General features: G+C 42.5%; 1 protein-coding gene across 1 annotated transcript in view; it reads left to right on the top strand.

Annotated features, from left to right (window-relative positions):
- Positions 1-12,623, top strand: part of kcnt2b (potassium sodium-activated channel subfamily T member 2b) — a 39,972-nt gene that overhangs the window by 20,087 nt on the left and 7,262 nt on the right. The window contains exons 10-18 of the mRNA XM_008295113.1: positions 382-562; positions 2,997-3,161; positions 3,666-3,802; positions 4,369-4,432; positions 5,757-5,865; positions 9,900-10,008; positions 10,168-10,224; positions 12,044-12,196; positions 12,271-12,524. Coding sequence (XP_008293335.1) covers positions 382-562; positions 2,997-3,161; positions 3,666-3,802; positions 4,369-4,432; positions 5,757-5,865; positions 9,900-10,008; positions 10,168-10,224; positions 12,044-12,196; positions 12,271-12,524 — 1,229 coding nt within the window. The remainder of the gene's footprint in view (positions 1-381; positions 563-2,996; positions 3,162-3,665; positions 3,803-4,368; positions 4,433-5,756; positions 5,866-9,899; positions 10,009-10,167; positions 10,225-12,043; positions 12,197-12,270; positions 12,525-12,623) is intronic.

The raw sequence follows: 12,623 nt of genomic DNA, 5'->3' as shown, positions 1-12,623 counted from the left end.
GTGTGAGCTTGCTGCCTATCTGGTGCGAAAGCCAGAGCTAATCCAGAAGATCCTACACACAGCATGAGTTAAGCTCTCTGACCATTTGAGAGTTGACATTTCTGTTGATGCATCTATCACTTAAAGATAGCGATAATACGTGCATCTCGCACTTGCACACTTATATGCAGAAATACACAATGTTCGATAAAGTCTTTTAAACGTGCTTCTATTCCTCCACATATACAAAGTCACACATATAAGCACAGGTGTGAAAACCAGGTCTCCATGGATAATGGCCTCCATGGGCACCTGTGCTTCACTTGCAACGCGAAGTCTCTTTCTCAGTGACGTTCACTTCCTTTTCTTACTTTCTCCAATTTTCCCGCTCACCTCCTTCAGCATCTGCGGCATTCAACACCTCGAACGAGCGGGCAACAATCTGACCCTGTTTGACTCGCTCTACTTCTGCGTAGTCACCTTCTCCACCGTGGGTTTCGGAGATGTCACCCCTCAGATCTGGCCTTCGCAGCTCCTCGTTGTCATCATGATCTTTGTGGCACTTATTGTGCTTCCCATCCAGGTAAGAAACAATGGTAACAAGCTTTAGTATGATTATAAACGAGTAGGTATAAAAAAGATGTAGTTGGTGTTTGAGGTATTGCTTAAAATAGAAAGCTTAAAGGGGAGTTGTAGATAGAAATTCTGATGCATACATTGATTTGATAAGCTGAGGAACCCTTGAAGACAAATAACATTTCAACCCGTTCATATTTTATTCTCAGTTCAACTGCCTGAGCAGCCAACATGGCCACACCAAGGTGTCCTCCAGTTTATATGGCGGTAGAAAATATTGGGTTAAATTAAGCACAGATGTGCCTTTAAGGTGATCAGAAAAATTTGCAATATTTCTAACAGAGAATGTTTCACCACTTGTAAAAGCCAATTTGCTTTCTTTAGTACACTCGGAACACAGCAAACTTTTCTCTCTTAATGCTAATAATCCCCCCCCCATCCCTGCCCCCATCCCCAATGATGACTCATTGCATCCTACGTAGATTTACAACACTATTTTTATTCAGAGTGCAACAAGACTGTCTTTTATACTCACTCAATTCCCTAAATCCCTCTCCTGTCATTTAACTGCTCCACAAAGGAAACCTTATGACAGAAACTAGAGGAACCATTTGTACAGGGACTGATAAACGCACCTTGACAAATGCAATTCTACTGTATCCCAACAGTGCTACCTCATATTTGTGTAAGCCTTTTATCCCTGAGGTAGCTGACATACCTGTTTGTCTCCCAAAACGAGTGAAGGTGCTAATAGGATGAAGATCCTCTGTGTAACTGCAGTTAGATGAGGTCTCTCTGGGCAGGAAATCTGTCTTACACACACACACACACACACACACACACACACCCACACACACACACACACACACACACACATGCAGCTGATAAGCAAGTCACAAGCAATGATGCTACAAGTCGTTGGTAACTTTTTTGTTTTTTTTGGTGCCATCACGCAAGCAGACACATACTGTGCTGTAGGTGTAGGACTGCATCCTACGCATGCATGATCAAACAGCGATTGAACAAGATCTCACTGTCTTGTTTTGTTTTTTTGTCGTTCCATCAGCTGTGGCCTGTTGGTTGCAAATATATTCACAGAACCTCGATGAAAAAACAAAACCAAAAAAAACATGGGCATAAAGATACTTTTGCCAAAGTTGCACAAGTCGGCTCATAAAGACACAACGCTTCATCCATCGCTGGCATGGACACCATGTCATCCGTTCCACTCCCTCTCCCCATCTTTCATCCATAAATACCCCTTGACATTTAGAAACTGGCCCCCCTTAGCCCCAACCCCAAAGCCCCAACCTGTCTGCGTGTGTGTGTGTGTGTGTGTGTGTCTTTGTCCTTCTGTCTGACTCTGTCCTGCCATGACCAGTTTCCATCCAGGTTGCACAGGGGAATCACAGAGCACATCAGGATTCTGCTACTGTGTTTTTCTAATTGCTGCCTCTCTTGGTTTTCCTGTACCTGTCCACAACACAAATGTGCCTCCTAACGAGCCACTTTGTCTATTCTTGAGCCTTAAAACATATTGATTTAAAAAAATAATGTAATTTTTCTTCTTTACAATTCAGTTTTCGCCTATTCAAAGGTTTTCATTAAGACAAATCTCAGTGCCTTTTAATGGAGGCTTGAATGTTTCCTTACAAATGATTTGCTCCCAAGGAAAAAAACACAAAAACAAATGAAATGTGTCTATCAAACTCTGACTATGTGGCCATTGTGTATGTTTTAAAACACTATTCACATTCATTGCTGCTGTTGCTGCTGAGGACCTGCAGAACAGCAAGTAGAGGGTTCAATATCTGAGGCACTGGCTTCATAGACATGACATTGTCGCTCAAAGTAAGACCCTTGGGAGAAAAAAATGGAAATGCCACCAACAAGTCGTAGCAACTACAGTGTATGATTTTTGAGGAGGTGCACTTTTCTTGCTTACACAGGATGAGATAAAGTTGCATCATGATAGTTCATGCTGGACCAGCTGAAAGCACCAGTGACAAACAGGACAAAGACTATTTGTTTCTCTCTGAGATGACTGAGATGACAAGTGTAAAAAAAATTTTTTTTTGGTGGTTTAAATCCATAAGAAATTAGATTTTTAGGTTGTATCAGTTTATCTGCTAAATCTTGACACTTCCCACTGCCCATCCAACCATCCTGAGCCCACTGATTAAAATCTGTGCATCTTTCTTCAAACCTACTCTTTCTGCTACCTGTCCTCCACTGTTAATCTCTGCTATCACGTTCCATTCACCCTTACTCAGATCTCCACTTATCTTAATTCTCCCAAACACTCTCCCTAATCGAATGGAAACACTATACAATACAAGGCATTGTTTTCTTTTCATAAACCACCTGGCTCCTCCCTGTATTCCAGCTAACTTAATCCACTTTCCATCTGTTGAATGTGATGGATGTCGTCCTAAATGCAGTTTGAGCAGCTGGCCTTTCTGTGGATGGAGCGACAGAAGTCTGGGGGGAACTACAGCCGTTACAGGGCACAGACGGAGAAACACGTGGTGCTGTGTGTCAGCTGTCTCAAGATCGATCTCCTCATGGACTTCCTCAATGAGTTCTTCGCTCACCCTCGGCTGCAGGTCTTTCCAAATCGTTTTAAATAGGACAAGAGGGGGTTTTGGGGGTCCTGTGGGTGTGTGTTTGTTGTCTGTAATCCTCTCCAGGAGCCCGAGCAGCTGAGGTTAAAACAGAGGATTAAATCTATAATGGCAAGGATAAAATTGATGTCTTATTCACATCTGCGTGTTTGGTTTAGGGTCCATCCATGTGCAAATGTTTACTTATTTATCTGGGAATAATCTTGACTGGTTCTCACCTCCAGGTGGCTAATGTATAGGTTTAGAGTGAAGCTGGGGTAGAGTCAGTTCTCTGCCTTTTAGTTCGGTCTGTGAATTTGGAAATTTGGGATTCAACAAAACAAAACAAAAAAAACATCTTATGACTTCTGCAAGCATGAAAACATTTTAACAAGTATAACAGTGCAAATTCTGCCTAAACACACCTGGGCCTGCATCTTTCTTGTTTCTGGCTAAAGCATGTTTCGTCGTAATACAAACTGTGGGTGTATGTGTGTACATGTGTAGGACTACTACGTAGTGATCCTTTGCCCAGCAGAGATGGATGTCCAGGTTAGAAGGGTCCTGCATGTTCCTCTGTGGGCCCAGAGAGTCATCTACCTGCAGGGCTCAGCCCTCAAAGACCAGGACCTGATGAGGGCCAAGTGAGTCACTGTGACCATCTTACTAACTCTACAAATCCTTTGAAAGCATTGTTATTGCAAAAATAATTCTGCAGCAGTCAAGCCCCAAACCAGCCCCAGAGTAGACCTGAGTATGGACGCTTTGAAACAAAGGGTCTCACTTGTAGAAGCTGTAGCTCGTAATTAATTCCTAAAGCACCTACAGCCTTGAAGTAACAGCTGTAATTACAGTTTGAGTCATATTGCTTATTGTTTGCCCCCTGGCTTCTGATAATACAGACGCAGCACCTTAGGCTGGCTGCACAGAGAAAGAAAAGGAGCAAAAGCCTGTTTGTTTAATCTCCCCGTCTCCTCGCCTCCTATCTCATCTTTAAATGGCGTGGGCTTGAAAGACACATTGGTACATTTGTTGTTCTATTGTCCTACTTTCTTCCTCTTTTATCCTCTCCCTCAATAACATGACAACACCCTCCTTCCTGTGTCTCATTGCTTCCCCAATTCTCTCTCTCTCTTTGTCTCTCTTTCTCCCTCTCTACTACTCTATCTCTCTCGCTCCCATGGCTACATGCTCTACTAACTACCTGCAGGATGGACGATGCTGAGGCCTGCTTTATCCTCAGTAACCGGTTTGAAGTGGATCGCATTGCTGCTGTACGTTCCTCACTGTTTCCCTGTATCGCCGTGACTCCTCACAATGCCAAACATCCATACTGAGCCAAAAAACAGTCTTAGAATTTTGTAAAAACTTTTACTTTCAGATTTTATTCTCATGTGGTAAACCGTTTTTCTGGACCTTTCTTTATGAAGAATAGCTATTGCAAAGCAGCTTTTGTAGTACGGGAATTCATGCCACTTCACTGGCTGACTTTTTATATTTGCTTTGCTTATTTAGTTATATTATTATAAGATTCCACTTAAATGATAATTGTACATCAAAAACGTCTAAACCAGAGTGAAAAAATATAGGTTTGACATCACAGAGGAACAACAATCAGGCACAACAAAGGAAACTCAAGATGTGGGGTGTTTAATGGTGCTGCATGACATGACAGTGAATAACAATGTGTTTAAGTAACACTATGGATTTCACACTGAATGTTACGGCAGCTTATTGTCACAGCAAATAAACCAGAGATGAAGTGAAATGAAGCGAGCCACAATTGATGAGAACTACATTAAATTTCACCTGTTGTTTTCTTAACAGGAAACACAAAGTCAACTGTATGCAGAGATGAAAGCAACCTTCAACTCTGAAAATTCACCCATATCGCACATATGTGAGGGTGCTGTCTTGTTAGGAAGGCTGAGATCTTTTGACTAACGTTTGGTGCAGTCAATTGGTCATGTAGCCTCTTTATTTCTTAGACTTAAATGTCCCAGCAGTGACTGGGTGGCTCAGTCTAAAACTTAAACATTCAACGTCCCCAGAGAATAAATCCTCTGGACAGTCTCGTTCTATAATTCTGCACATTCTAATTACATTGTTTTGTAAAATACTATGTCTCATATTGAATGGATTGCCAAAAAAATGGCAATGCCTTTATGTTTCTCATCAGATAAAGGGACAAGACAGTGGTGAAGCCTTATATTCCCTGATCTGTGAGGTCAACAGTTTAAATATTCCTGTCGGCCTCAGCTGTACTTTGTGTTTAGTGCTAATTAGCACATTTTAGTCTGCTCACCCTTTAGCTCAAAGCACTGCAGTGTCTCACAGAGCTGCGAGGACCAGTCTTGCTCGCTTCACTCTCCGTGGTCTTGCCGCGGCCTGTCGTGAAATGTCAGAATTGTATTACTCTGAAATGTTGCAAGGACCATTCAGTCGGTATATGTAATCAGTGGTTTAAGGGGATTATAATAGCAGAGCTCCAATCTGATGCTGCCGCTGATGGGTTTCTGCCTCTGTCTCTCCCTCTATCTCTCTCCCCCCTGCTGTCACTCTGTCTATCTCGCTCCACTCTGTCTCCAATTTTCTCAGGATCATCAGACAATCCTCAGAGCTTGGGCAGTGAAAGACTTTGCTCCAAACTGCCCCCTGTACGTCCAGATTCTCAAGCCAGAGAACAAGTTTCATGTGAAATTTGCAGGTGGGCAGTGAGTGTGAAATCAAACAAGTTGGAAGTGATTTGAGATGTCCTCTCAAGGTGTGTGTTTGTGTGTGTGTGTGTGTGTGTGTGTGTTGGTTGGATCCAGCTACTGTTATTTGATCACATCTGGATGTTGGAAAAAACTGGATGACACCTACTAAAATATACATCTACCTGGTCCAATTTGACAGGATGTTTTGCTTGGCTTGATCCCAGAGTTTTGTTACCAGTGATAGTACGTAGCACCGTAAAATATGGAAGATTACGCAAGCATTTCTTTTTTGCTACAGCAGGGTTGCGTTATGTTCACATTGGAAACTGAGCTGTCATGTCTACACTATAGTGTGTGACATCAGCCGTTCCATTTTCTACCTGAGTTTGTCTGCCTGAATTGTAAGACAGAAACAAGTTTTTTGTCAGGGGCTTGTGCACCAGCAGAGCTCTCGCTCCTCCCAGCTCTGAAGAAGTGCTCAACAGATTGGCTTGGCTTGGCTCTAAGCCGTCTGAGGGTTTCTGTGAGTTTTTACATCCCCTTTTGGAGAGCATCCCTTCGTCTCTTGCTCAACAGAAGATGCCAGTCAATCATCTGCGAGTGAAAGAAGAGGACCCAAACTCTATCTCACCCTTTTCTCTCTCTCACACATCTCTCTGCCTACAGCCCTGGAGAACGTCAAACTCAGTTCTAGCTCGCCGCCCTCATCCCAGCTGTCTCTATCAATGATTAACGTTTTACTTTGCTACCTTGGCAAAGAAAATCCCCTTCTTTTGATGAGTTCTGCCGTTGCACTAACCTGGCAGACGAGCTCTCCCCGCAGGCAATCCTCCTGCAGTGCTGTTTAAACACCGCACTGCTTCAGTCAGACTGTGGCCTTTTGTTAATAACAAGGAGGGAATTGTTAGGAGGAAAGATAAATTCATGTTCTTCCATTATCTCACCCATTTCTGCTGCATGTGATTAGCAGCAAGCTCAGTGGGGTGAATATCCTCTGCTGGGAATTTGGCAGCTGTAACATGTATGAGAGCTGCGCTCATGTGTTATCTCACACTAACATAGTGGTTGACATGTTGAGATATCCTCGTCATTCATTTGAATATATTAGCTTAGCATTAGTCGATGTTGATATTGTTTCTTATGAAATCTCCACTAGCTATGCACTCATTGCTATTCAGTGCTGAATGCATAATGCCTACTGGACTGTAGTGATATCTGAAGTCCCCCCCTTCAAACTCTTTGAGCAAAGCAAACTTCATAATAAGCTGAGTTTAATGTCCCCTAAACCCAAAGTCACAACAGATAGAGTCAGAGAACAAACCAGCGTGCAGTCACATGGGCATTACTGTGACTACAAATGTCATATTTTGACACCACTTGAAATATACTCACTAAGTGATGGTGTGGGAGGCATTAATGAGCAAGAGATACAAGATTTAATTTGATGGGCAAAAAATAGCTTAATAACAGCTCGACACTCATTAGAAAAGATCTGTCGGTATGATGCAGCAGCAAGGCAGGAAACCCTAAGGTGTCTGAGTAACCAAACAGAAGAGAGCGTCCATTGATTGTTGTCCCAGTTTTGAACAACAATAGCTGTTCACCCTCTGAGCTCAATGTACTGTAGCTGCACGGTGTTGATGCAAAAAAAATAACATCCTACTGAATTAATTAGCTCAACCTGTGGCCCTGTGGTCAGGCTGAATTGCTCTCTTGCAGAGGTTGTGAATAACCCCATTTGCACACTCATACATATTTGCACATACAGGATTCCACCTTTAGCTAATATCTGGAACAGAAAACAACACGCAGCATGAGGAGATGGGTCAAAAAAACAACGTCTTCTAATCGAGAACGACAGAAAGGGAATGTGTTTGTGTGAACAGTGTGTTGAGGTCGGTAACTGGTTTCTCTCCTGGTTTCTGACCTGAAGGACAGAGTTTAAGATGGAGGGCTGTGGTGAAGGACAAGCAGAGAAGAAGATGGAAAGGGAAAGGATCAAAGTGGTGAAGAGAGGTGCAAGAAGGACATTGGAAATTGAATATTGGTGACAATTCAATTTGATGTGTGACTACCAGTGGCTGTGTGCTGTGGGAGCAGGCACATGTTTGTGTGTAAGAGGTGGTCAGAGAGGGTGGATTGTAACGGTAAGGTTTTTGTCTATCTGCTGCAGGCTTCAGAAGCCCATTGCTCTATAAAAGCTTCCGCTTTGAAATAAGTTCACAGCCTGAATAGCAAGAGTGTGTGTTTGTGTGTGAGCTGCATCATGATGTGCTGCTCTCAGCCAAAAGAACATTGGTACTCCAATGGAAGATTCACAATCAGTAGTTTTAATTGTCATATCACTCACCTGCCTGGCCGCAGGCACACACACGCATACTTCATTAATTTAGCACAAGCTGCATTTACATTCCAGCTGGCCTTCCCTCTCTCAAACAGGCAGGTGATCCAGTTTGATATTTCACGTCAAGCTCTGACGTTTTTCACCAATTATCTTGTCATACAGAGCGCATATTGTGCTTTTAGGACCAAACTCAACATTGTCGCTAAACAAGGCCGCCTTAATACGCCTGTGCACTCATTACTGAAGATAATGCAATCAAGAATTACACAGCAGGGGAAATGGATGCTCCCTGGGCCCGATCCACTGATTGGCTTACTACAAACAATAATCGCTCTGTTGGTTTTTCCTTTCAAAGAGGAGGCTGTGTGGCAACAGGTAATTGAGAGGCTGTCATCTGTGTTTGTTCAGTTTGGTTTTGGTTGGTTCATGAGCAGGGTTATGTTAAATGATCAATGATGTGAATGAAAGGTGGTTCCGAAGGGCTGGCAGTGAATCACTGGCCTGTTGCTTGGTCTGTCCGTTTCCCCCGAAAAAACCTGAGCGGTGACATAACATTGATCCCATTTGAGTCAACAGCCAATGTGTCTAAACAGGGGCGAGAGGATTTCTGACAGCGCTGCCCGTTTGAAACAGCTGTATTCGCCAAACATCAAGTGGCATTTAGTCGTTTTCCAACATAAGATGGTGACATTTGATTGAGTGTGGGCTCGTGCCTTTTATTGTCAAGAATAGAGGCATGTTAACACAGTGAAATGCATGCCACTGTTTGCAAGAGTCGCAGCAAACAGTTTTCATTGGAAATATTTCTTCAGTGCAAAGCTCCAGTTAAGCTCTCCACATTATTAACTGACACATTTATGATGGAAAGATATGCTGCTTACTTAGTTTTTCAAATGTTTTTTTTAATGCTTTGCAGTTGCGATGAAACATTTGGTTTGTTAACCTAATTCATTTAATTATCACTGGTTTACAGAAGATTGCAAAATGATCATTTTAATGTAGAAATATAGGAAGCAAACATTCCCAATTAGTTGCTGCTGCAGATTCTCAAAAGGGGGCAATGTCAGGCACCCCGGAGCTCAACTGGCTAAGTCCCATAAACAGGGGCTATAGTTCCCCAACGCAGCGCTCGTGAGTTTGACTCCCGCTCATGACCCTTTGCTGCAGGTCTTTCCCCACTCTTCTTCCCCCTTTCTTGTTGATCTCTACTGCTCTGAATAAAGGCACACAGCCCAAATATGTGTGTGTGTGTGTGTGTGTGTGTGTGTGTGTGTGTATATTCCATTTATTTTTTATTTTTTAAAGGGCAATGTCCTGTTTTTCACTGCTTAATGTCATTGTTTCTTGAATATATTTGGGTTTTGCGCTGCTACTTAAACAAATTAAACAAGATGGAATATGTTGTGATATTTTTTTATTCAGTTTATAAAATAAATGATTTAAAACAAAACACTAACATTATGATGAAAATAATCATTGAAGTCCTACTTTAAGCACCACAGTTTAACTATATATAGCTCTTTTTTAATGGATTTGCGTGCTCTTATTGGCCCGTTGAGAAGCTTAATTAGTCCTTGGTCCTAACCTATTGATGTATGTAACATATTGACATATTATCGTTTACTAAGACTGATGCCTTTCTGAGGCTTGTATGACCTCAGTCACTTTGTCCCTCTTGTCTTGTCTCTGTATCTGCAGATCATGTGGTGTGTGAAGAAGAGTTTAAGTATGCTATGCTGGCCTTAAACTGTGTGTGCCCTGGTACCTCAACTCTCATCACTCTATTGATCCACTCCTCTAGAGGACAGTAAGTTCACTTGCTTTCTTTCTCCCTATCATTCATTCTATTTAACTTCCCACCGTCTCGACAGTCACAGACACTGTACAGTAGCTATAACCAAGTGAACCCAGCTGCTCCATACCTCCTCACTGTCATTCATCTTCTTTTTTTTCTTCTTCTTCTCAGAACGGCACCCCAAGAGGCCTTTAAGCAGCGTGTAGGAGCATTTCAAGCCCTCAATAGGTAGGATGCATTTTTTTCTATTTCCATACTTGTGCTCACTTTCCACTGAAGTCCTGCAATCTGTGGTGATTTTGTAAAACAAAAAACGATCTAGTAATTTATCCATCCATTTTCTATACACCGGTTAATCTTCAATAAGGTCGTGGGGGGCTGTAGTCTATCCCAGCTGACTCAGGGTGAAGGCAGGGGACACCCTGGACAGGTCACCAGTCCATCACAGGGCTACCCTTAGAGACAGACAACCAAGCACACTCACATTCACACCTACGGACAATTTAGAATCACCAATTAACCTCAACATGTTTTTGGACTGTGGGAGGAACCCGGGGAACCCAGAGAGAACCCACGCTGCACAGGGAGAACATGCAAACTCCACACAGAAAGATCCCGGGTGTCCTCACCGGGACGCAAACCAGCGACCTTCTTGCTGCGAGGCAATGGTGCTAACCACCGAGCCTCCTTGCAGCCCACTAGTCATTTATGATCAATATAATCACTGTTCAGAAGGGCAGTATAGGTTTGAACACTCTCATTTAAAATACCCAGAAATCAGGGAATGTGCATATTCTGATGTTTGTGAAGCTTTAATCAAATCTGTAAAAGAAAAAAAAAAAAAAGAACATTAAAATGGCAGAAGATGACATTTGAGTATTTGAGTGCGTCCATGTTTTGTTTATTAACAAGTTTCACTTGCTGCTTAAAGTGACCAATATTACGCTCTTTTAGTTTTCGGTTTATCACTTACAATAAGTGACTGTAACCAGCACCAGACTGTTACTTGGGCAACGTGTTCTGAAAGAGTGTTCAGGAGTATTTGTACACAATAGCAGCTCTTCATAATTATGGAAATATGCAGTGATAGTTGAAAAATATTCCAATTTAAACATGATATTTTGATGCTGGACTAAATGCATATTTTTACGATAACTTTGATATGACTTTCATTTTAAAGCCACATTCCATAAGTATAACAAACAAGAAAATAAATAAATAAAAATAGAGCACCCACACAAAAATGACTCAAAATAAATTAGGTCTAACTCAAATTTGTAAGGACAGCCTCCAAATTCCTAATTTTTTTTAACTTGTTCAAAGCTTCCATGGGTTGGAATAAGGCTTTGTTTCAGTCATACTTGTACACAAACCCATACAATAAATAGAACTTTTTCACATATGAATGGCAGAAAACACAAATATGACTAACTCTTTAATTACATATGAAAATCTATGTATTTACGAGTGATACGAAAGAAGTTTCTTCAGAGCTAACAGACCGACGAATGAGTTCAACATTTAAAAGCAGCGTGTTTCGTAAGTATGCTTCTATATCTGGACTTGATGCCATTTGGTTTATTGGCTGTGACAATGCTACATGACTAGGATTTGTCCTCCTCCTCCCTTGCCTTGCACTTAGTTCGTGTAAACTGCAAATTTGCTATAACACTTGTTTATATAATGCCGTCTTTGTTGCAGGCCACCCACATTCACACTGCCCCCACACTACCCCTGCTTACTGTTATCACCTCTTTAGCCTTCACGTCGAAAGCCATATCCCTAAGAGAGAAGTGTTGTCCTCTTAACTGTATGAATGTGTGTGTCTGGGGCCTATTGTTCACGCGGGCTGTGTGTCCTTGTCTACATCCATGTGCTGATTGAAGTATCGATCAGCAGCTCTGACAGAGATGGAAGATGTTACCTTTGCAACCTTGATGGAAAATCTTCTGATGTGGCGTTGGTGCTGAGCTGGAGGGTTTGTAGAACATGTTTTAAAGGTCACGCTTTCCTCACATGGCCAATCAATCCTCTTTTTATGTCTCAGGGAGGGCGGCGCGTGTTCAGCGGACCAATGGCACCGGACCTACCGGCGCTGCTCAGCCAACGAGGTGCATCACATTCGACTGGAAGAAAGTAAATTCTTTGGGGAATACCAGGGCAAGAGTTTCACGTTTGCCTCCTTTCATGCTCACAAAAAGTAAGTCATGATGTCAGAAAGCCTAAGATACTAAGCTGCACTGTGCAAAGCTAACCTTGTTTGTGCGGCTGCAGGTATGGAGTATGTTTGATTGGAGTGCGCAGACTGGACACCACCAACATCCTGCTGAACCCTGGTCCATGCCACATCATGGGGGCCTCTGACACATGCTTTTACATCAATATCTCGAAAGAGGAGAACTCAGCATTTGTCAGGGGCCAGAGGGAACCGTCGTGGGGCGGCACAGGCGGAAATGCCAGGGGAGTGCACCAAACCATCTACCACGGACTCACCCGCCTGCCAGTCCACAGTATCATCGCCAGCATGGGTCAGTCAGATGGGCACAGCACAAAGACTGTGTAACATTTACACACTGACCTTCTGCTTGCAGTTTCTGTGTTGGTCAAATATGCAAACCTGTCATTAA

This window comes from Stegastes partitus, unplaced genomic scaffold (assembly GCF_000690725.1).
Source record: "Stegastes partitus isolate 25-593 unplaced genomic scaffold, Stegastes_partitus-1.0.2 Scaffold1020, whole genome shotgun sequence".
NCBI lineage: Eukaryota > Metazoa > Chordata > Actinopteri > Pomacentridae > Stegastes > Stegastes partitus.
This window is presented reverse-complemented; position numbering and strand designations above follow the sequence as displayed.